This window comes from Micromesistius poutassou, assembly GCF_964030765.1.
Source record: "Micromesistius poutassou genome assembly, chromosome: 16".
Lineage (NCBI taxonomy): Eukaryota > Metazoa > Chordata > Actinopteri > Gadiformes > Gadidae > Micromesistius > Micromesistius poutassou.
This window is the reverse complement of record NC_140286.1, coordinates 10,905,928-10,930,393: the sequence shown is the minus strand read 5'-3', so window position 1 is coordinate 10,930,393 and position 24,466 is coordinate 10,905,928. Positions and strand designations below refer to the sequence as shown.

Here is a 24,466-nt window from a genome sequence, read left to right as displayed (position 1 = left end):
GTATTTTTACAATAAACTTAAGTCCCATGCTATTTTAACATGTTGACACAGTTAACTGTTTAACTGACACAAACCAGTACCGCTTTACTTGAAATGAAAAGTGTTGTGAAACGACAACATTCTGGAATGGAGTGACACTCCCTCCACGGCAGCTCCAGGGAGACGCCTGTGTTGCGCAACAGCCCATTGGCTGGTGCACTCATGACGAGTATGAATAATCGTTAAAGTGCGTCGTCTAGCCTGTCACTGTTCACCTGCTGATCCTGTTCTGATGCCTAATGTGTGTGTGTGTGTGTGTGTGTGTGTGTGTGTGTGTGTGTGTGTGTGTGCCTGTATGCGTGTCTGTCTCTGTGTATGTGTGTGTGTGTGTGTGGGTGTCTGCGTCTGTGTCTGTGTGTGTCTGTATGTGTATGCGTGTGCGTGCATGCGTGTGTGTGTGTGTGTGTGTGTGTGTGTGTGTGTGTGTGTGTAGGGGGGCCCGGCCATGGAGGTGGAGAAGCTGCTGTCCATGTCCTCAGAGTCCCTGGAGCAGCTGAAGAGGTGTGCCTCGGACCTGCAGCAGATGCGCGTCCCCCACGATCTCTTCAGAAGGTACGACGCTGGAAAGGCTGCCTTGCCCTGGGGGCTTTTCATTACCCAGCATTGTTTGTTTGTGTTTGTTTGTTTGTTTGCTCCACTCCCGGTCAGCTGGGAGCATCTGATTAAATGGACTTGAAAAACAGGACTGAAGGAACGCAATGACGATCACGTCTCTGTGTGGTTACGATGGCATCCTCTTGCTCCTCAGTACTCAAACAGAACAATGTGGTGTCACGCTAGAGGCCTTTTAGAGATACTTACATAGCTCAGGTTTTTTTTTTAATGTTTTGTACGTGTGCTGTTTTGTACGTGGACAGCAGAGTGGGTTGACGAAGAAGGGCGACGATATTACGGCTGCAACTAATGATTCTATTCAGTCGCTTAATATTAAGAATATTTTTTAGATTGATTGATTCATCTTTTAATCTATAAAATGTATGTAAATAATAACAAACGCCATAAGAAGTTACCAGGGTTCAAAGTTCAAAGTTTCTTAAGTGCGCTTGCTTTATATGACAAGGCAGTCAAGAATAACTAATGCATCCATTTTATAATGTTCCATGGACCAAACATTTAATCCGATGCATCATCATCATTATGTGGCAGACGTTTGTTAATTCTACTTAATAAACGACTGCAACAATGAATCGATTATCAATCTTAGACAGACTTATTACCTACTCGTTGCTCAGGAATCAAACCTGCGTCGCAAAGAGGCGTGTCCGCCATGTTTGTGTGTCGATGGACTGAGCCGCTGTGTATTACATACATATTACATGTGTATGATGTCAATGTTGACTTATCAGTGTTATTCCTGCCCCCCCCCCCCTCAGTGTGGATGAGCTGCAGCACATGCATCAGGTCATCCAGCAGAACTTGACGGGGGGCATGGGCACCAGGTGGAACAGAGGCAGCCTGACCTCCACGGAAGAGTCCCGCAGCTTCAGCGACGCCATGGGCTGGATCGGTCAGCAGAAAGTGAGTTCATTAGCCCCCACCCCACACGCACAGACAGACATACACACACACACACACACACAAACACACACGCACACACACACACGCACACACTTCCTGGCAGTGGTTGTTAAATTCCGATTAATGAGGTTGAAGAGTGAGTGAACGCATCGCTTAGGAACTCACCGATAGAGAGAAACTGTGATAACACATACTCCCCTACCTCTTGACCACATTGGAGAATTATAAATAGCACAGTGTGTGTGTGTGTGTGTGTGTGTGTGTGTGTGTGTGTGTGTGTGTGTGTGTGTGTGTGCGTGGGAGTGTGTTATTTTGGCACTCTTAGGCCAAGTTGATTGTCTCCAACTCCCTCCCTCTCCAACTTTTCTCTTTCCTCTCTCTCTCTCTCTCTCTCTCTCTCTCTCTCTCTCTCTCTGTTTCTCCCTCGTTTTCCTGTTTTCGTTATTGTGACTCTTTCCAACAGAGGCAAAATCGAGAGAGAGAGAGAGAGAGAGCGAGAGAGAGAGAGAGAGAGAGAGAGAGAGAGAGAGAGAGAGAGAGAGAGAGAGGGAGGAAAGGTTGAAGGGTGGTTAAAACAGTAGAAAAAGCAGAAGCCCGTCTACCGAGCGGCCAGAAACTGAATCCGGCCAGACACGCTCTGTAAAACCGAGACAGGGCCCTCCCTCAGTGAAAGATGCATCACCGTACCCACGGTGATGTGCGCCAGCAAACAAAAGGAAAGCCGATAGCACACTGAGGTAGTGTTTCCAAGGGAGGTGGAGTGAGGGGAAAGAAAAAAATAAAACAGCAAAGGGTACTGCTGACCCTGTGAAAGACCGGCATGACGGAATCCTGGGACGGGAGGACAGGGAGGGAGGACAGGGAGAGAGGGAGAGCAAGAGAGAGAGAGAGGGAGGGAAAAATGAGGAACAAGGTGAAGTCGTGTGAAATGTGACACTGTGCGTTCAGCGGGGTCACGCGGGGCTGGTTTTTGGTATGTCTGTTTCTTTGGCTGATCGCTCGCATACCACGGTGAACACGCCCTGACACTAACCCACCAGCAACACCACCACCAGCAGAAGTAGCAGCAGCACTCGAATTCAAACTGACAGACACACACATACACACACACACACACACACACCCTATAATTCCTCTCCCCACCCCTCCCTCCCCGGCCTCGCCCTCACTAATGACTTCCATCAACCATCCTCGTTTTACAGTGTTTCTCAAGCTGGTATCATGCTGCCCTCCCTGCCAAACATGTCCATACTCTGCATTGGCAAGTTTTGTATTATAATCCTGTTGGCCCCTCAGGCCAGAGGCCCCTGCCTACAGCACTGGGCTTCAAACTGGAAACACCTGCTGACCTATTTCTTCCCCTCTCCCCACTCCTAGTATCTCTAGTCCTGTGTACGTGCGCATGCGCGCATGTGTGTTCGTCGGTGTGTCTGTGTGTCTGTGTGTGTGTGTCTGTTTAAAGGTAGTTTACTTTTTGTATTAGTTCTCTTTTCACACACACTTCTATTTAGCATTCCTTGACCTTTTTTTGTGTTGGTTCTTTCTGTTGGTCTAAAGTCTTGGCTGTGCTGCCTTCCCCTCAGCCATGAATGTCGTGGACGGGGATGGGAGCGGTGCGTAAACAAAGTGGTTTGAATAGGGCAGAGAAAGGAAGAGGGAGTGTGGGGGGGGGAAAAAGTCAGGGAGAGCTGTGAAGGAGGAGCCAAATGGGGCTGGTTTCCCAGCAGAGCTCTTATCAAAGCCCAAGGCTGTGAACTATGGCTGGGAGGGGAGGCTAGGGGAGGGTAGGGGAGGAGGAGGGGGTAGCTTGGAATTGTTTGCTGAAGGATAGGAGCTGGCAAGCCCGACAAATTGATTTACTGCGTGTGTATCTGATGACACCTAGTGGACAAAAGGGGAAGTGGCGTCGTTTGAAATACATGAAGTGAATCGCATCGACCCGATATGTAAATGTGGTTATAAACACACAAACTAAGTACTAACGTAATAACTAAGTACTAACTAAGTAGTACTTAGTTAAGTACTAACTAAGTACGTGCATTTCCTCAAGTGATTTAACGCAAGTCCTGTACTATGTACAGTATGTTTGTGTTTTAAATTTTTATTTCATTTATTTATTACATGTATGTATTCCTTCTTGATGTTATTCATTTGCTACGATAGTAAGCCTTGTTCCTCCATGTTGCAGCGTCTGATTGAGACGGCGCCGTGGGGGGAAGATGCTGAGACCCTGGAACAACAGAACATCAACCATAACAAATTCCACAACTCCATCCAGAGGAGTACGGAGGTGGACCGGGCCAGGGACGAGCTGGTACGAGGAGAATCACTTACCTTCTAGTCTCTGTTCCTCCAACTCCTCCTCCTCTTCCTCTTCCTCTGCATCATCCTCATCTTTATCCTCCTACTCTTCACCATCCTAATCTTCATCTTCCTCTTCATCATCCACATCTTCATCGTCCTCAGCCTCCTTTTCCTCATCCTCTTCTAATTCTTCCTGCTCCTCATTCTTTTCCTCCTCTTCCTCCTTCCTCTTCCTTATTGCCCTTTATCAATGAGCTTCATTCTTATTATTCATCTGTAGGATCTGGTTTATGAACTGAAACCCATATGAAAGATATTGTGACTGTTCACCATTGACACTTCACATCAATGACACTTAACCCCCCCTGTTGTTTAGAACATGAACCGTGACAAGCCCAGACTCAACACACTGGAACAGGAGTGGACCAGTCTGCAGGTAAAACACACATAAACAAATAATTAAACATGAAACAAAAAAAATCGTATCCTAGCTATTTTTTGTTGTATACGGGGAATGGGTTAACCCAACAATTGTTAGTGCTTGGCACTTGGTTCTATGAGCATCCTTACTGTACCGACAGCGATATATTGTTTCACCTTCTTCTGACAAATAAACTTAATGTAAGTGACTTTGGATAAAAGCATCTGCTAATTGCCTTAAATGTAAATGTAAATGTAAAAAATATGACAAAATAACATATTCAAAGGGTATACCTCATTATCATCAGCCGTTATCGCCCTCCGTCCATCCAACTCTCTCTCTCTCCTTGTAGAAAATGTCGAACAAACGGTTCTCTGAGCTGCGTGAGCTGCAGGGCATCATCGAGGAGATCTCACGGGCCATCATGTGGGTGAACGAGAGGGAGGAGGAGGAGCTGGTCTTCGACTGGGGAGACAAGAACATCGAGCAGTACATCCCCAAGAAGCAGGAGGGCTACTCAGTAAGGGCCACTCCTATCTATACATGCCTCATGGGTTCTGTTTATTGTGATGAGAGTAGAATCTAGAAAGTACTGCTTAGGAAGCATGTAACGTCCTGTGTTTCGGGTTTTTTTTCTGTTTTATTTGAAGCAAGAATTACTTAGTAAAATAGTTCTCATTCAAATTTATTCAACAAATTTTAGCATATAATGAATCAACATTGAAACACGTAACAACATAACAGGACCCATAATTGCACACTGTATACCAGACGTAGAGAGGAGAACAAGGCAGCACATGTTGACAGTGGTGTAGCTAATAGTGACAGCTGTCCTCATGTCTGTCCTCACCTTCACGCCCCCTTTTCCCATCACAGAACATGATGAGTGCCTTGGAGGAGAAGGAGAAGGAGCTTAACAAACTCAAGACCAAGGTGGACGGCCTGCTGAACAACAACCACCCCGCCTCCGACAAGATCGAGGTGAGCGGTCGAGCACTTGGATCACAAAGCAGTCTGTGTCGTTTGTGAGCAGAAAGGGTCATATGTTGGAAACGTGAATCTGAAGTACATGTCTGAAGTACATGCATTTAGATATACATTTGTGGAGTCCTATAGTCTGTACAATGAGGCTATTGCATGTGTCAGTTATGAACCATTTCTACAAATGATGTAGTTATACAAATAGGATTGTTATGCACAAAGTAGAGATAGATTGATGATTCCTATTGAGTCAAAACAAGGTCATTGACGAATACCTGGAATACTGAAATAATAAAAATAATATGGCTTAAAAGACAGAGCAAAGAAACATTAAACCATGCATCAAATAACCAGAACAAACACAGGTCTTTTGCATTATAAGGTTTTAAATAGGTTGGGCATCAGAGGGTTGAACACTCACTGGTTCACTTGTAAGTGCCTTTGAATAGATGAACTATTGTGTTTTTGTGTCTGATTTGGATTGTGTTGTTGTTGTTGTTGTTGTTGTTGTTGTAGGCTTACATGGACACCCTGCAGACCCAGTGGAGCTGGCTGCTTCAGATCACCAAATGCATTCATGTCCACTTGAAGGAGAACGCCGCCTACCATCAGGTGAACCCAACGCATGACATCAGATGTTTTGGCTCCCACACGGGAAATTCCAGATGGCATGACGTTACCTACGGCATCCAACGCACAAGGCTTTCCGAGAACAATCTCCTAATATCCTTTTTGGTTTTTCCCCCACTGCCTTCCACAGTTTTTCAAGGAAGCCAACGAGACCTATGGCAAGCTGCAGAAACAACACGAACACATCCGGAAAAAGTTCACGTGCGACAAGCAGACCCCGCTGGAATCGCTCCAGGATCTCCTGAAAGACCTGGAGGTAATGAAGAATGTGGAATCAGGTTCTGCTTGTTTCGCAGACGTCAAGTCGTGCGTCGCAAACACGCATCTCTCAACACTCAGTTACGATGATGTTTGTGAGGTGTACCCAAAGACAACTTTATGAGTGTTTGTTTGGAAGTGGCTGTTGTTGGTACCATAGCCCTCAATGTAAATGATAACATCTGGATTTATTCATATTTAATTGGGGGGCGCATGCAGGGACATGCAGCTTAGAGAACGGCACAATTGAGACGAAGCAGCCCTGAAGCCATGTCAAAATGGCTGCCATCTTGGTTTGTTTCCGTTCTGATTTCTGTGTGTGTGTGTGTGTGTGTGTGTGTGTGTGTGTGTGTGTAGAAAGAGAAGGAGAAGATCATGGAGAACAAGAGGCAGGTCCACAGTCTGGTGACCAAGTCCAAGAGCATCGTGAGGCTGAAGCCCCGTAACCCTGAGGAGAGGAGCTCCAGAACGGTGATGGTCCAGGCCCTGTGCGACTTCAAACAAGACCAGGTCAGACACCCACCAGTACTCACTACCAATACACACACACACACACACACACACACACACACACACACACACACACACACACACACACACACACACACACACACTGAAGGTCCAGGCCCTGTGCATCTTCAAACTAGACCAGTTCAGACATCACTACTCACCACATCAATACACACACACACACACACACACACACACACACACACACACACACACACACACACACACACACACACACACACAAACAAACAAACAAACAAACAAACAAACAAACAAACAAACAAACAAACAAACAAACAAACAAACAAACAAACACACACACACAGGCCCTGTGCAAATTCAAACAAAGTATAGTATAATGGTATTTTAAATTAGGGGGAATAATACAATCCAATGTGGAAGGAAGGTTTCTCAGGCTCTGTTGATCAGCCTGATGGCTGTATATATAAATATATATTTATATATAATATAGTTTTAATATGTAACAGGCATGAAACATTATTCCATGTCACCCAGCCCTAGTAAGTAATACATTTGCAGAGATTATATTGCGTATAATGTAAAAAACTCCTATGTGTGTGTGCGTGTGTGTGTGTGTGTGTGTGTGTGTGTGTGTGTGTGTGTGTGTGTGTGTGTGTGCGTGCGTGCAGAAGAGCATTCTGAAGGGCAACGAGGGCATCCTGAAGGACAACTCCCAGCGCAGCAAGTGGCAGGTGACGGGCCCGGGGGGGCTGGACATGCTGATCCCGTCGGTGTGTCTGCTCGTTCCCCCTCCCAACCCCCTGAGCATCGGGCTGGCCAACAAGTAAGAGGAAGCCACGCAGGGAAATAATGATGCTGGTTTAGGTTGACGGATGCAAAGCGAAAAACAAACAGAGGCCATCGCTGTGAGAATTAACGCGGTGCAGATATCCGTGAGCAAAGTGAGGAAAGTGTATAATTTAGGTCAAGGCAAACACACGTCATCTAGTTTCTGTCGTAGGTTATGTTTAGTTTGGTTGTGTCAATGCCAACACACTTTTGCTCGTATTGGATCTTTGCAAGGCAATAGGGAGAACAATGTTCCCAAAAAGCTTGTCGTTAGTTGAGATAATCGTATCATCGTATATCGTTTAAAGGTTTGATATGCTTTACATTTTTATGAATCAGTTGGATTTTGTTCATTTCTAAATGTGTGGTGCGAATAAGGAGCACAGACAAGGTGTTGTTCATAGTTAATGCTGAGTGGACACAGCATGCTGAACAAGCTAGTGTGAGTCTAGTACTATTTTATATAATCATCCATATAACATGCCTGTGACTTTGAATTGTATTTCAACGAAAAGTAACAAAAGGCAGGAGAGGGTTATCTGAAAGCCACAAACACACTGTATTTACATTCTGCTTTGCACACACACACGCACACACACACACAAAGTTGACCACTTTGCGTGATAAGTGTGACCTGGGAAGTATTGAGCCACATGAGTTCCTGATTTTCTTCTCTTCATCTCTCCTCCCCAGGAATGAGCAGTATTACGAAGCCATCATGGGCATCTGGAACCAGCTCTACATCAACATCAAGAGTCTGATCTCCTGGCAGTACTGTGTCAAAGACATGAACTACATCAACTCCCTCACTCTCACCATGGTGAGTTTGTAGCAGGTTCCCTATTCCTGGTTCAGCTATTTTCCATTTGTACTACTAATCAAGACAACAACAGTCACGATTACCACTACGAATGATTACTATCACTTGTGAGTCCACTCACCATGTAGCATACACCTAGTAACTAGCCAGGGTTGTTTCCCACCTGCGGTTCGACGCTGTCATCAACATTACGATGAAATTCCCAGCCTACCGCACATCTTTGCCCTCTCTAACCCGACCCTTGACTCTCTCTCTCTCTCTCTCTCTCTCTCTCTCTCTCTCTCTCTCTCTCTCTCTCTCTCTCTCTCTCTCTCTCTCTCTCTCGCTCTCTCTCTCTCTCATAACACATATATAGCTGTCCAACATGCGTCCCGATGAGTACCGGAGCGTGATCAAGCGTCTGGAGACCCACTACCAGGAGTTCCTGCGCACCAGCCAGGGCTCTGAGCTGTTCGGCGAGGAGGAACAGAAGACCATCAAGGGCCAGTTCGCCTTCGCCCAGAACCACTACGACGGCCTCATCATCCAGCTGCCCACTTACAGTGAGTACTGCAAACCACTGCATGACCTTGCAAACAGGACAAAAAGACAAGGGCAAATTTTGTCAAATGCGTAATATGACCCATCAAACGCGTCTCACTTGATGAATGAACCCCCCCCCCCTCTTGTTCACGTCCTCAAGCCCCAGCCCCAGCCCCAGCCCCAGCCCCAGCCCCAGCCCCAGCCCCGCCTCAAGTGGTGGTCACCCCGCCCAAGCCGATCAAACCCACCAAGACGGAGACGGTCAAAGTGGTGAAGGTGACCGTCCCGCCTCCCGCCCCCGCCCCCGCCCCGGCCCCCAGCACCCTGAGCCTCACCCTGCTCAACGACCTGGACACCCTGCGCCGCAGGCTGGAGGCCACCGAGAGCAGCCTCACCTACCACCTCCACCTGCCCATGGGGGAGAGCGGCGTGCGCGAGAGCTCCCTGCACCTCCAGAAGCTGCAGGTGTGTAACCTCTCCCGCCTAACCTGTCCCCCCCCCCCCCGCGGTGGCCTGATGGACCGCCACCCAGGCGGTGGTCGTTCGTTCATGGTTATTGACGTGAGGTTGATTGGTAGAGCACGCCGTTGACCCTGCTGAAGGGGTTAGCGGTTCGATTGCTACTAGGGACGTCCCGCACTAATCGTATGCAGTCATCGCATTGCACAGCGTTTTGGTGCAAAACGGTCTACCCGATAGGTAGGCATAGGCCCTTATTGTTACAGCCATTATTCCATATAGTCCTACACTCTTTTACTTCCATTGATATGCCGATGACCATCCCCTTCTGCCGAAGCATTTCAATAATACCACCTATAGCAATTAGCGGGGAGGGAATCACAGGGTACCTCATGATGTGATAAGATATGCGATACAAGGCCCATGATACCGATAATATCGCAATACAGCGATAATGCGATAATCAATATATTGTGAGACAATCCTTATAACGATACACAATCACAATCACAATATATGTCTTAAATATGAATACAAAATGACAGTGAAAGGGTAAAGTGCTGGATTTCTGTCTTTATTCATGGTCCAGACTGAGTTTTCCAGACTGTCTTTCACTAGTCAACTTCTGTTTGAGTTTCCCTCGATCGGTGTGTTGAGCGCCACCTGGTGGAGCAATGAAGTGGTGATGCTGGGAGCAGGGAGATCTGTTAGAGAACCTTATTTTATTAATTAAAATATCTATATTTGGGGCCCTTTCTGTCTGTCTAACTCTTCATGAATAAAGCATAAAAATGCAATAGTAAATCGAAAAATAATAATTAGAATCAAACAAAACTAAAAATAAAACAAATCTAAGTGTATCGATTCTCGTATCGCACAAAGAAGGGCAAAGATATATCGCCATGTCGATATTTTGTATTTTGTCCCACCCCTAATAGCAAGTGTACTTGAATGAAAACCTTTCATTCTATGTGCTGTGGGTGCCAGCTGGTGAGCAAGGACCTGGACTACCTCCACGACGAGTACATCCGTCTGAGAGAGAGGATCCTGAAGCAGCTGTATGGGATCCCTGCTGACTCAGAGCAGGCCAAGTACCTGCGCTCTCAGCTGGACTACATCAACCTGAGGATCAGGGATCTGCAAGGCCTGAACAACTCTTACTTCAACAGGTGAAGTCATCCACCTTGTAAACCTTCTTCAATATTATATGGATGGAGACTGACTGAGCATAGAGCCCCAAGCAGAGAGCCATTGTCGGGCATGCACGTAAAAATGTTTTGTGGAGAAACAAGTTTACAAGCAATTCAGAATAGTCTCTCTCTCTCAACTGAATAATTGGGGATTTTTTTTTACAGTGCATAGTCAGATCTTATTGGCTGAACAAAAAATGATCAACAGTAGCCGTTTTCATATATGACCTCCGTCTTTCCCGATATGCAGATATCGGTGTCGCTCAGTCATCAGTAGAATCTCCGGCTGGTTTAGGGGGGCGGGCTTGCAAGGGGCGGGATATGACGTAGGGTCTCGGTTTGTTTTGGTTTGACCGCAGACAGCGCAGAGGCAGATCGGGCAGAACTCATTGAGATCATCTTAAATGTTGCTGCAACGATGCATATATTCTGTTGCATCCACAACATCCGCATCGATCAATGAAAGATTGGAGCATGAGTTAGAGACAAATAGAAGAAACAACGAACAAGAATGGTGTCGCGAATGACTGCCTTACCAGAGGAAGAGAGCGTCTTTTTTGGCTTAATTTCACATCTAACAAACACTGGGACAAATGTAGTTGATTTCTGTGTTTAACTGAGAAAACAGGGAGTGGAAAGATGGGACCCTATAATGTTCAGCTAACTTGCGTTACACACACACACACACACACACACACACACACGTGTGTGTGTGTGTGTGTGTGTGTGTGTGTGTGAGCGAGGAGAGTGAGCGGTAGCGCGTGTCAGTTTAGTGAAGTAATAAACAAGTCTGGTTGTGTCTGTGCAAACGTGTACTGTAAAGTTAGTGAAACTAAGAATAAAGTACACAGCCTGTCAAGAATCTGTATATTATTATATATTCAAACCTATAAGCAGACCCACTGGCGTTACCCCCAAGAGAACATAAGACCTGCAGGGAACGACTTCCCTGTGCTCCTCGACTACAGTCTGGGAGCCGACAGCAGGAAAGGTGTAACATAATAATAAAAAAACATTTTCTATATACGCGTGCAGCTGTGAACTCATGTATTGTAATTTATTGTATGATGTTGTACTTGAGGGTTACGATAAGACCTATCATTTAGCATTCACCAGCAGTGCTACATTAAAATATGTTTTAAACCATTCAGCGAACAAAAGGCAACAGGCTGATTATCGATTAGGGTGCGGGTGCCACTCAATGACATGCAAACGTAGACCGAAGTGTCATCAACACGCCCACTCAACTGGTCTGAAATGCCAACATCCTACTGCTCATTCACATATAAGGTAATTAGTATTTCCGCCGGCTAAAATACTACCTCAGGGGTAGTATTTTTTCAGGACGTCCAACGTCAGGATATGTCATTCACATATACGGCCCGTTGGTAGAATAGCGGGTAGAATAGACGGATGCACATCCATATGTGAAGGCAGCTAGTGTTTCAATGTCAGCATAAAGACCATGATGATAGTCAGGAAGGCCAGGTGCATGTTAAGATTTCATGTTAAGATTTCCGTTACACAAAAAGGAACCGGAATCTGCTCACTGTGTGATTTGGGCTTAAGAATAAGAGTTCTTCCTTTAAGTGTGGCCTTCTGTGTGCTCCAAACCTCCACGACCAGCCCTTAACGTAACCTAACGTGAAGGATAACGTAGTCACTAAGGTTGGTGTGTAATTGATTGTAATTGTTGTCGTGTTGTGCGCAGGCTGTCCTCCCTGAAAGGCGTGCTGCAGAACATGAACCAGGCCCTGGACGTGGTGCAGGTGCATGAGGTGCAGCTGACGGAGAAGGACACCACCTCCCTCGACATCCGCGAGGTGGATGAGTACCGGACCACCCTTAAGGTTTGTGTTTTCTTGTTCTGCAGAATCTCAAATGTGACAAATACAATTATTTATCGCAACTATTATTAATAATGATTATTATGAATAATAATACATTTTATTTCATGGCGCCTTTCAAAACGCCCACGGTCGCCTTACCGTTTAGACAAGCAAATATAGTTAAAACAAACACATTTTTGTGTTTCATCATTTTTTATCAACTATGATGTTGTGTTATACACGTGTTTTAAATGATGTAGGTCTTTTGGTGTTTATTCTAGTATTATTTCATGTCGCTATTTTCTATTTCCCACTGATGATGATATAGTATCATATTTTTTAAATAAAAAAATGCTTTAGTCATGTAGAGATAAACGTCAACCATCAAGCCATCAAATGAAAGGTGTGTGTTTTGAACGACACTGTTCTTTTTGCGGCCCAATAGCAAATGAGGCTGGAGCTGGACCAGAAGAGAGACCTGCTCTCTGCCATGGACAGTGAGCTGGCCTCGGCGGTGCAGTACAACAGCCAGATCTCCCAGAACTTCCACAAGTGTGACGTGGATCTGACCAAGTACGCTGAGCAGGTGGGCCAGATCAACGACCGCTGGCGCCGCATCCAGGCTCAGATTGACAGCAGGTAAGATTATAAATTATTATTATTATTATTATTTATAAATTATAAAATAAATATATATATAAATTCAAGTAATAATATTAATACAAATAACACATTAAATTATATATATATTTATATATATATATATTTATATTATTATATATAATTATAATAATAATATTAATAATATATTATTATTATTATTATTATTATTATTATTATTATTATAGAATAGTATATGATAGAAACAAGATGGACACAACAAGATGGAAAAACACAAACAGCACCACAAAAACACACACACACCCTTGGACAAAATGTCTGACACATTAACTGTACAAAATGGCCTTGAGATGGCGTTGAAACGCAGCCACATCCTAGACAGCCACCTGCATGCTTACATCCTCTTTTCTCCACTCAGAAAGAGCCCTAAAAATACTCCACCATACCATTCCACCACCCACGCCTTCATTTCCTCTTCCGCACGCTCTTTCCTCCTCCTCCCTCCCCCCCTCCCCCTGCAGAATGTGGGACCTGGAGAAGCAGGACAAGGAGCTGAGACATTACCAGAAGACCAGCAGTAACCTGGAGACATGGTTAGACAATACCCGGATACGGCAGGACAGCCTACAGACGGTCAAGTTCACCGACATCCAGGCTCTGATGGATCACCTCAACCAACAGAAGGCATGTTGTTTCCGCTCCACACAGTCACACAGAATCACACCGTGCTGCTGAATTGAAGACATCCTGCTTACAGTTGTTATGTGTTCATTTATTTGTTTTGATATTTGACGTATTTTATTTGTAACGACAGTCTGAACAGGTTAAAGATACTTTTGACGGTAAAACATAAATACTATGAGATCAATGAATAGTATAACTAGATGTGTGTATATTATTATAATTATTATTATTATGCTTGTGATTAATTGGGAAATCTTCCAAGACGAGACTCTAACTGTAACTGAACTGGCAAATTGTATTCCCTTGACAAACCAAAATGTTTCAAAAACTGAATTATTATTGTTATTATTGAAAACATCTTATTGCCAACGTATCTTCTCATTACTGTAAGTAAGATGACAGAAGATGAAATAATTTGTTGTGCTACAAGGAACCTAAAAAGCTTCATATGACAGCTTAATATCAGCTGCCATTAGTCTATCTTAATGATCATTCCCCTTTTACGCAGGTGCTTCATAATGAAATCAAAGGAAAGCAAGAGAAAGTGGAGGATGTTCAGAAAGACGCAGAAATTTGTGCTTCTTCCATTAAGGTTAGTATCAATGTACACACACTGTACACAAAATAAATATGTACTCATGTTTCAATTGGTTGTCACTATGCCCCTGACGGTACAGTAGGACTATTGCGTTGTAATTGTGTGTAACTATATATATATATATCCCTTGTTGTGCCTGTGCAGGATTATGAGCTACAGCTGGCCTCATACAGTGCAGGTCTGGAGACATTGCTCAACGTTCCCATCAAGAGAACAATGCTAAAGTCTCCTGCCTCTACAGTCAGGCAAGAGGTAAGAGCTCCTTTGATCCAGCATCAGTTTACTGTTACCCATCAACAAGGGGCTGATTTTTTAGTTATTAGTTATAGAGAATTTACCAAATGTTTTCCTTCATTTCTCCTTCATTTACTAGCTAAGATGTGGTGTGTCGAAACACTGTTGACTGTTGACTATGGGAGCTATCATCGGCAAATGAATGTCCTGTTCAATGACTCAATCAAATTGCTGCACTGTACACTTTCACATTTGTAAACCATTTGCATGGCATTAACTTGTGTTCTTGTGAATTTGGGTGAGCCGATACTTATCATTACTTACTTACTTATCATACTTATCAATGTTTGTTTTTTTCATAAGGCGGCAATGCTTCACTCGAGCTTCGTGGAACTCCGGACCCGCTCCGGTGACTACCATAGGTTCCTAGGAGAGATGCTCAAGAGTATGGAAGAGCTGAAGGTAAGGCTTACTCATGCTCCAGACGTCAGGCATTGATTCTTATTCCAAAGCTTTGATCAACAATTTGACGTTAATATTTTATTGACCCAAATTTCTTAATAGAGAAATAATTTTGTTCGCTGAAAACGGCTCTATTGACTTGCTCTACTTTATGACCCCACCAGATGAGGAACACCAAGATTGAGCTCCTGAAGGAAGAACTGAGACGACTGAAGGAGTCCTTCCAGGACCGCAACCAGAAGAACCAGTCTCTGGAGGACTCGCTGGCCCGCTATAAGCTGGAACTCAATCAGTCCAAGGAGAAACTCATCTCTCTGGAAGAGGTGAAGGTGACCTCAGCCATCCAGGTCAACGCGACCAGGGAGAGTCTGGACAGCACCCAAAGCCAGCTAAAGGATCTCAATGACAAGCTGTCCCGGCTCCAGTACCAGCTGGATGAAGAGGTGCGCAAGAGGAGGCTTGCCGAAGAACGTTACGTCAGTCAGCAGGAGGAGTATGAGTCTGCCGTGCGCCGCAGGCAGAAGGAGCTAGAGGAGCTGAACTGGTCGAAGATTGACCTTGATAAGTTGGTGAAAGACAAGGAACGTGAACTAGAAAGGCTGAGGATACAGCTGGAGGAGGAGGTGGCGCGCCGCCGCGGGACAGAGTCGGAGATGTCAAAGGTAAGAACTAAGCACAACCAGGAGATTAGTCAACTCAAACAGACCTTCGAGACGGAGATCCACGTCACCAAGACGTCCGTGCAGCTGTCCTCGCAGCAAAGGGAGGAAGATGCCGCCGGGGTCCGACTGATGTGCGACCGACTCACGGAGGAGAAGAGGGACCTAGAGGACGAGTTGAGGAGACTCAGGCTGTCCATAGCCCAGAAAGATGAGCAGAAGGGCAAGGCAGAACAGGAAGTCCACCAGCAGAGGGAAATGATGACAGAGGAGATTAAGAGGCGTAGTGAGATAGAGGTGCAGATAAGGACCCTGGTCCAGAGGAGTGGAGAGGATGACCTCAGGCTAAAGGAGGCACATAGCATCAATCAGGAGATGACCAGAAAGATCAGTCTCCTCAAGCAAAGCCTGGCGGAGGAAGAGAGTAAAAGAAGAAGCTTTGAGATGGAGATCAGTCAGTTGAGGAAGGTCCAGACAGAACTTCAGATGAAAAACACGGCTCACATCGATGCAATGAACCAGCTCCAGGCTTCGGAGAAGGAGAGATCTGTCATCCACTTGCAGCTGGAGAAAACAACCAGTTCAAAAACCCAAGCGGAGCAGAGTGCCGCCAGGCTGCAGAGCCATACCCAGGAATTGCAGTGCAAACTGGATGCCATGGAGTCCCAGCTGCAGAAGCAGAAGATGGCTTACCAGGAGGAGTTCACTCGCAGGAATAGGCTTGACGCCGAACTCGAGAAGCTGAAGATCTCCTGCCGAGAGCACACCACAACCATTTCCAGCCTGCGAAGCATTCAAGAGGAGGCGTCCCATTGCGAGAGAAGACATGGCATGGACGTCAAGGCCCTCCAGGAGGCCCTAGATAAGAGCGTCCGGGATTTGAGGCTCACCACCGACAAGCTGAACCAGATGGCGGAAGAGCTAAAGCAAGTGAAGCAGCAGCTGCTGCAGGAACAGGGCCGTTACCGTGAGCTCAACCAGAGGAGTGAGAGCCTGTATAAGACCATTGAGGAGAAGAGCCGCCTGCTGAATGAAAGCACGGCGGAGGTCGACAGGCTGAAGAGCCAGACGCAGAGCATCACCAAAGAGAGGCTGAGACTGGAAGAGGAGCTGAGGACCACAAAGCAGGACAGAGATGACCTGAGGGCAAACACAGAGAGTGTAGACGAAGAGAGTCGCACCCAGATCAGGGCTTTACATTTACAGCTCCAAAGCAGCAGCAAGAGAACCATGGAACTAGAGGCTTTCATCAATGACCTGACCAAGGAGAGAGAGAAACTTAAGTTGGAAATAGACAAAATCCAAAAGCAATCCATTGAGGTATACTTGCGCTGAGGAATAATCCTAGTTTAACTAGTTTTGTTCTCTCTTGCATGCCTAGGTATAAGGAATTAAAATGCTTCATGGGTCACAAAATGCATCATTTGCTTCCCAATTTCAAAAAATGATGTATTTTGAATAATCTGGGCCATCAACTAATCATTAACTGCACTTAATTAAAGAAGCCATCACCTGCCACATAACTGCATACTAATGTAATTGCATACTAATGCGAATGAAGAGTATCATGTTCATGTCCATTTGCATTGCATGTCCTTTTTTTTTTATGCCAAAATTATGAATAACTTGCTTTCATACTGTTTGCTACACCTTAACAAAAGGGAATTGGGAAATATTGAGTGAAATTAAATCCTTTAAATTGTAATCTAATCTGTAATCTGTGTTTTGCTTATGTCTCCACAGACATCAATGATGATTCATGAATCCAAAAGCAGCTTCACTGAGCTGAAGCAAGAGAAGGAGGGTCTGCTGAGCAAGATAAAAATGATGGAGCAAGACAAAATCCGCCAGCAGCGCATTGAGGAGGAGCTCACCCGCATTAAACTCTCACTGGAGACAGAGCTTCGCAACAAGCAGCGCCTGGTGGATGAAAACACTTCTGTGCGCAAAGATCTAGCCTATTTCAAGAGCCAGTATGAGCTGAGGGACAGTGAGAAGAGGCAGGTGGACTCAGACCGGGAAAGGGCTGATCGAGAAAGGACTTCCATGAAAAGCGAGGTGGAGAGGCTGAAGAGGGAGCTGAGGACCCTTGAGGAGACGTACAAGAGTCAGCTGCTCATCTCTGAAAATGAGGCCAGGGAAATGTCTTTGAAGAGAACGACACTGGAGAGAGAGATACTGGTGTTGCAACAGAGACCCTCCTCGCTAAGCAGGCAGACCCAGACATCCGAGAAGGTCTCAACAATAGATCCATCCAAGTTGTTGTTTGATGGAGTACGCCGCAAAGTTACAGCCCACCAGCTCTGCGACTGCGGTATAATCAGCAAATCAACTCTAGAAATGCTTCTCAGTGGCAGGAAGACAGTAGAAGAGGTTGCCGTGGACATCCAGCTGAGTCTGAAGGGTACTGGTATCATTGCTGGCATGACAAGAGGTGCTCAGGGCAAAATGCCCTTCACAGAAGCCAAAACCAATGGTCAGCTCAGCCCAGAGTGTGCCCTAATGCTATTGGAGTCCCAAGCTGCAACCGGCTATATCGTGGACCCAGCATTCAACGAAAAAATGCCTGTGGATACTGCCTGCACCAGAGGAATTGTAGATGCAGAAGATCGAGATGTCTTGCTGACAGCTGAAGCAGCCAGCACAGGATTCAAAGATCCATTCAGTGGCAAGTTGCTGTCTGTTGGTCAGGTTCTAAAACAGGGTCGCATTGACAAGCCGACTGCAATTCGTTTATTGCAAGCTCAGGAGTCTGTTGGCGGAATCATTGACCCAGTACTTGGTGTGTTCCTGCCCAAAGATCTGGCTTTGGACCGCAACCTTATTGACGAGGACCTCTACATGACTCTGAACAAGAAGCCTGCCTGTTACCTGGATCCAACTTCAGGGAATAAGATAAGCTATAACGATTTGAAGTTGAAGTGTAAAATCGATTCAGTCTCTGGCCTTCTTCTGCTCCCTGGTCAACCAGAAAAATGCAAGACTGTGAAGGGGATTCGTGGTGAAGTTTCCATCACAGAGTTGGTTGCCTCTGAGCTTCTGAGTAAGGCTGACTTGGAGAAAGTTAACCAGGGCACCCTCACAACCAAAGATATTGAAGACAAGCTGAAGAACTACCTTTATGGCTCTTCCTGCATTGCAGGGATCTATGACGAGGCCAAAGACAGAACCATGCCCTTCTACATGGCCATGAAAGAAGGCTTGATCATGAGAGGCACTACCCTCGAGCTTCTTGAGGCCCAGGCTGCCTCTGGTTTCATGATTGATCCGGTCAACAATGTTTTTCTGACAGTGGAGGAGGCAGTAAAGAGAGGTCTGGTTGGGAACGAGTTCAAAAAGAAGCTGATTTCTGCAGAGAAGGCTGTTGTTGGATACACAGATCCAGAAACTGGAAATAAAATCTCCCTTTTCCAGGCCATAGACAAAGATCTAATTGAAAAGGGCCATGGAATTCGTCTGCTGGAGGCACAAATTGCAAGTGGTGGCATTATTGACCCGAAAGAGAGCCATCGTATTGATGTTGATATGGCCTACAAAAGGGGCTACTTCAACCAAGAGATGAATGAGATCTTAAACTATGAAGGAGACGACACAAAAGGCTTCTTTGACCCTAACACAAAGGAGAACTTGACGTATCTACAGCTAAAGGAAAGGTGCATCAAAGATCCCAAAACAGGTCTAGTGCTCCTGGCACTGTCAGACAAGAGCAAGAAGACCCAGGAGTATAACGAGACCCGCAAAAACGTGCTCCGGAAGAGAAGGGTGGTGATTGTGGACCCTGACACAGGGTTGGAGATGTCCGTGAGGGAGGCCTTCCACCGCGAGCTCATTGACTACGACACCTTCCTCGACCTGTCGGAGCAGGAGTGCGAGTGGGAGGAGATCACAGTCAAGGGAGACAATGGATCCGTCCGTGTGGTGCTGGTGGATAAGAAAACAGGAACTCAGTACGACATCAATGAGTACCTGGAACGTGGTGCAATTGATCAAGGCTCCTTGGACAAGTACCGCAGTGGAACCATCACTCTGACCGAGTTTGCTGACCTCATAACTCAAAAAAGCAGTAGTAGAGAGATGAGCATTACAGCCAGCACTGTTGATGATGTGGCTACCTGTACCAGCCCCACCCAGGCCAGGCCGTCCTCCCCAACAGTCCGCAAGCGCTTCAACAGCATCTCCATCACCCTCTCTCCAGCTGAGATGTTCGATGACCTAAGCCCCGTGGGCGCCATATTTGACACAGAGACCCTTGAAAAGATCACCATTTCGGAGGGCTACAGAAGAGGCATAGTTGACACCATCACTGCACAGAGGTTGTTGGAGGCTCAGGCCAGCACAGGGGGAATTATCAACCCTTCTACTAGCCAGCGGCTTTCTCTTCAGGATGCGGTCCATCAGTCCATCATTGATGAAGATATGGCTCCTAAGCTGAAAGCCTCCCAGAAGGCCTTCACCGGTTTTGAGGACGTGAAGACCAAAAGGAAGATGTCAGCAGCTGAGGCGATGAAGGAGAAATGGCTGCCTTACGAAGCTGGCCAAAGATTTCTAGAATTCCAGTACCTGACAGGTGGCTTGCTGGAGCCTGGCTCTGGGCGGCGTATCTCTATTGAAGAGGCCATTCGCAGGAAGTGGCTGGACGGCCGAGAAGCCCAGAAGCTCCAGGATACACAGAACCACCAGAAGAACCTGACCTGTCCCAAAACCAAGCTGAAGATCTCATACAAGCAGGCTATGGATGGCTGCATGGTGGAAGAGAGCAATGGCATGAAGATGCTCCAAGCCACCTCCATATCCTCAAAGGGGATCAGTAGCCCGTACAACGTGTCCAACCCGGGCTCTCGCTCTGGGTCCAGGCAGGGCTCCCGGGCCGGCTCCCGTAGGGGCAGTGTCGATTACACATCGTCGTACAGCTTGAGTATCTCTTCTTCTTCCGTCAATAAATCATTCAGCACTAACTCTCTCTCTTAATATGCAAAATCTGACTTAGGAGATGGTGAGAAGTCATCGAAGATATTGTTTTATGTAGTTGCAATATAATTTGAGTAGATTTCCAGTGCTTTTGCTAAATAATGTTACAATTAAAGTTGGGCTATCTTTTTATCTTGGTTTTTTTTTATGTTGTATTTTAACCAATCTTATAATCCTGAATAACAGTCACTGTTTTTTTAAAGTTGGGTTTCTATGTTTGTTTGGTGTTAAAATATTAGGGAATATATATTCTTGCTATGTAATGGACAATTGTTGTTGTATCTAATGTAGGTGAGATTTTTTAAATTAGCCTCTTGTTATTTTATGCAAATCTTTAAACTGCCAGCTATCTAACATGAATAATTGTTTTAACACATTGAGTCTACTTAGATGCAACTTTTGATACTACTCACAACTGTTGAAGTTTAACCTACTTAAAATGTATGAAAAATAAAAAGTACATCATTAAAATAATTCACCAAAACTTTGCATAATGAAAATTAAAGATTTCTTAACATAACTTTTGCATTTGGGTTATTTATTGTTTTGTTTTTATTTTGAATTCCAGATTATATCAAATAAATAAATAAATAAATAAATATATATATATATATATATTTTTTTTATATATTTTTTTATATTTTTTTTATATATATATATATATATACATACATACATACATATATATATATATATATATATATATATATATATATATATATATATATATATATATGTATGTATGTATGTATGTATGTATGTGTGTGTGTGTGTAGCTACTCCATTCAGCCGATAACAATGATAGGCCCTGTTGCATGCAATTAAATGCATATTTCTACCTATAGATGGGGCTAACTGTCAATCATTCATTTGGAGACTTGCCTGAAGCAGCTGGGCCCTCATGCATGGAGCAACAAATAAAGTTAGCGGTAGGCTTTGATGCCAAATTTTAAATAAGGGCTGTTTCTATTTGAATATCATTAAAATACTCTCTACATTAATACTATTTAAAACTAAAGTTTCAGACTAAATCATTAACTAAGCACATACATTCTAAAATGGTAATTGTGTATTGCTCACATGACAAGGATATAATGAAGAGAAATTGAAAAGGCTACAAGTGTGAAATATTAACAAGTGGTTAGTACAGGTTTAGGCAAAGTAAAACATTATCTTGTCTATTATGTAACCAAACAGCATTCATTGTTGTTGCTCTTTATAATTGAATGCCATATTCACACTCATGTTATGAGATCTCACTTTAGTTCCACGTCATATAGGCCTAGCCTAAATATAGTAGGCCTATATCGTAAAATAAATTGTAATGTAGGCCTAGTGCTATGATGTCTAAGAGAGAGAGAGAGAGAGAGAGAGTGTGTGTGTGTGTGTGTGTGTGTGTGTGTGTGTGTGTGTGTGTGTGTGTGTGTGTGTGTGTGTGTGTGTGTGTGTGTTTGAGAGAGAGAGAGAGAGAGAGAGAGAGAGAGAGAGAGAGAGAGAGAGAGAGGAAGTGAGCCTACAGAGAAAGAAAAGGACGGGAGGAAAGAGTGAAAAGGGGCGGGGCCAGGGGGGAGGACTATCCCATGCCAGGACTTGTGGTCGCCTCAGCGGTAGTCCTACTGGAGGAAGTTGTGTCGGCTCGGCTGGAAACGGGGGCTGGGGGGTTGATGTAGCGGTGGTAGTGGTGGTAGAGCAGCAGCAGCGGCAGCAACAGCACCAGCTCGTAGAAGAGCAAAGGGCTTCCATTTTAACACCGATAGCGGCAGTGCAACTCAGCCACAGGCTGTCGGAGAGCACAGTGTTCACAGGGAGTCGGGACAAAGTGAGCCTCACAGGAGTTGTCGATGGGATCGGGAGCACATTCCAGCACGAGGAAAATGAGTCCCCCAGCCTTTGGGCAAGCCTGTGTGACGGGCCGAAGCGCTCTTTGACTGTGGACTTTATTGCATCCCTCTCACTGTCTCCTGTGCGTGCCTCTCTCTTTACCACTGATTGACAAAGGGAATCAGTGAAAACACAAGGAATCAAGGCTTCTGCATTCAGTGTGAAAAGGTAAGGTTTTGGATTTCAACTTCTGAGGTCCGTTTTAAGAGTTTGTTGCTGAGCTATTGGGCTCTCAACGTAATATGCTTAAGTGTGCAGCCTTTATGTGACTTGTTGGTCTTTTTCAATGTAATTTATACCTTACTGTTTCCCATGCTCTTGAGGGAGTGCGCGCACACACGCGCGCACACACACACACACACACACACACACACACACACACACACACACACACACACACACCACACACACACACACACACACACACACACACACACACACACACACACACACACACACACACACACACACCACACACACACACACACACATGCCCGTACGTTCATGTGCACGCACGTAAAGACCAAAGCAAGACTTTGAAGGCTTATAACATGGGTTATAACATTGAGTAATTCAAACTGAACACACTTTTATGTTTTCTTCTCCAATCCTATATAAGAATGGGCCTGTTACTTTATAGGTGTGTGAATAATGGGCTAATATGTTCAGCACATTTATGTCCCTCCTTTGAAATGATGTTACCATGTAGTTGACACATTCGGTCCCTGGTTAGAGTCCCCCCCACCCCCTGTCCCCCTCCATAATGTAAAACATCTGGGCTGATCCAAGCCCCTAATGCTGAGTAAAACAAGCCCCCCCCCCCCCCCCCACCCCCCCTAAAATAAAACCCACAACAGAAGCCCCAACAGAGGTGCAGACCGTTCTGCAGAGACAACAGGAAGATGCCTTCTTTCTCCTTTTTGAGCTACAGCTGCTGCATGGTATTTGCAGGGCGGGGGGGGGGCAGTCCTCAGTCGGCCATTGTTGATGATAGGAACGACGAGCCTTCCTTACATCACAGGAGCAGCCGACCCTGGCCCCCTTGTCTTCTACCTGCATATCCCGGTCTCTCCCTATCTCCGCTTTGAGTCTGAAAACAGAAACACACCTGCATTCCCCCCGCCCCACACCGACCCCCAACCCCGCCCCCCCCCTCACACGCACACACACACACACACACACACACACACACACGTCGCCCTTTCAAGCGACAGAACACCATGCAGGTTGTTGTGAACGTTTAGCGGGCTAAACTCTTTCAAGATTAGCCTTAATTACAGAGTTGGTCGGGACAGGAGAAACTTAACTGGCAATTATAGCTTTTTCTGCCTGGGTTTATTTTGCAAACGCCTGATAACCACCCGCAACCCCCCCCCCCCCCCCCCCCCCCCCCCCCCGGCCATCGTCTTACTCAATCTTTGACTTTGTGCGTTATCAATAACCGTCCCACGGAAGGCAAACAAATCAGTGTGTGAGAACGAGAACGGGTCGTTGGGCACGTTGGGACCCAGCGGAAATGAGTCGGTTCTATGGCTCCTGGAGCCGGCTCACTGTGCTGATAACACAGGGCTAGTCCCGCCGACAAAGGATTTATGAATGGATTGTGTCAGGGCTGGGTCCTGATAGCCTGGTTTGGACAGGTGGGCCTGGAGAAGGGGGGGGGGGGGGTGATTGTGTGTGTGTGTGTGTGTACTGTACAGCGGAACTCTGTGGTCTGGTGGCGGAACCCTTGAGTGCTAGACACGAGAACAGAATGCCATGAAATATCCCTTTGTCACATGCAGTGCCCCGGCCACTGCATCACACAACATGTGTGAGTTATTAGGGCGAGAGGGGCAAGAGAGAGAGAGAGAGAGAGAGAGAGAGAGAGAGAGAGAGAGAGAGAGAGAGAGCAGAGAGAATGGGGGGAGGCAAGGGCAAAGAAGACTAAGGTTTTTAAACCGGAAGAAAAGAAAACGAGGGAGCAAGAGAGTGAGAGGGGAGCGTCACACACTCTGGAACGCATTCCAATATGACCTTGGGATAGAAAAGGGGCTAATTAGGGAGCAGTTAGGGAGCGGGTGGCGGG

General features: G+C 45.6%; 2 protein-coding genes across 4 annotated transcripts in view; both read left to right on the top strand.

Moving 5' to 3' along the window:
* dspa (desmoplakin a) overlaps window positions 1-21,031 on the top strand; it is a 22,860-nt gene extending 1,829 nt beyond the window's left edge. The window contains exons 3-24 of one of the 2 annotated variants that reach the window (XM_084481065.1): window positions 473-591; window positions 1,413-1,557; window positions 3,746-3,871; window positions 4,238-4,297; window positions 4,635-4,802; window positions 5,159-5,263; window positions 5,780-5,875; window positions 6,024-6,149; window positions 6,509-6,661; window positions 7,312-7,466; window positions 8,165-8,291; window positions 8,647-8,833; window positions 8,974-9,278; window positions 10,260-10,441; window positions 12,174-12,312; window positions 12,737-12,930; window positions 13,434-13,596; window positions 14,105-14,188; window positions 14,339-14,446; window positions 14,792-14,890; window positions 15,055-16,869; window positions 17,293-21,031. In XM_084481065.1, the coding sequence (XP_084337191.1) occupies window positions 473-591; window positions 1,413-1,557; window positions 3,746-3,871; window positions 4,238-4,297; window positions 4,635-4,802; window positions 5,159-5,263; window positions 5,780-5,875; window positions 6,024-6,149; window positions 6,509-6,661; window positions 7,312-7,466; window positions 8,165-8,291; window positions 8,647-8,833; window positions 8,974-9,278; window positions 10,260-10,441; window positions 12,174-12,312; window positions 12,737-12,930; window positions 13,434-13,596; window positions 14,105-14,188; window positions 14,339-14,446; window positions 14,792-14,890; window positions 15,055-16,869; window positions 17,293-20,517 (7,881 nt within the window). In that variant the 3' untranslated portion in view covers window positions 20,518-21,031. The remainder of the gene's footprint in view (window positions 1-472; window positions 592-1,412; window positions 1,558-3,745; window positions 3,872-4,237; window positions 4,298-4,634; window positions 4,803-5,158; window positions 5,264-5,779; window positions 5,876-6,023; window positions 6,150-6,508; window positions 6,662-7,311; window positions 7,467-8,164; window positions 8,292-8,646; window positions 8,834-8,973; window positions 9,279-10,259; window positions 10,442-12,173; window positions 12,313-12,736; window positions 12,931-13,433; window positions 13,597-14,104; window positions 14,189-14,338; window positions 14,447-14,791; window positions 14,891-15,054; window positions 16,870-17,292) is intronic. The other variant, XM_084481066.1, reaches the window with a different exon arrangement.
* A 1,125-nt stretch (window positions 21,032-22,156) lies between these two features.
* tns3 (tensin 3) overlaps window positions 22,157-24,466 on the top strand; it is a 35,839-nt gene continuing 33,529 nt past the window's right edge. For both annotated transcript variants that reach the window (XM_084481309.1, XM_084481308.1), the window contains exon 1: window positions 22,157-22,566. The gene's annotated coding sequence lies outside the window, so the exon portion shown is untranslated. The remainder of the gene's footprint in view (window positions 22,567-24,466) is intronic.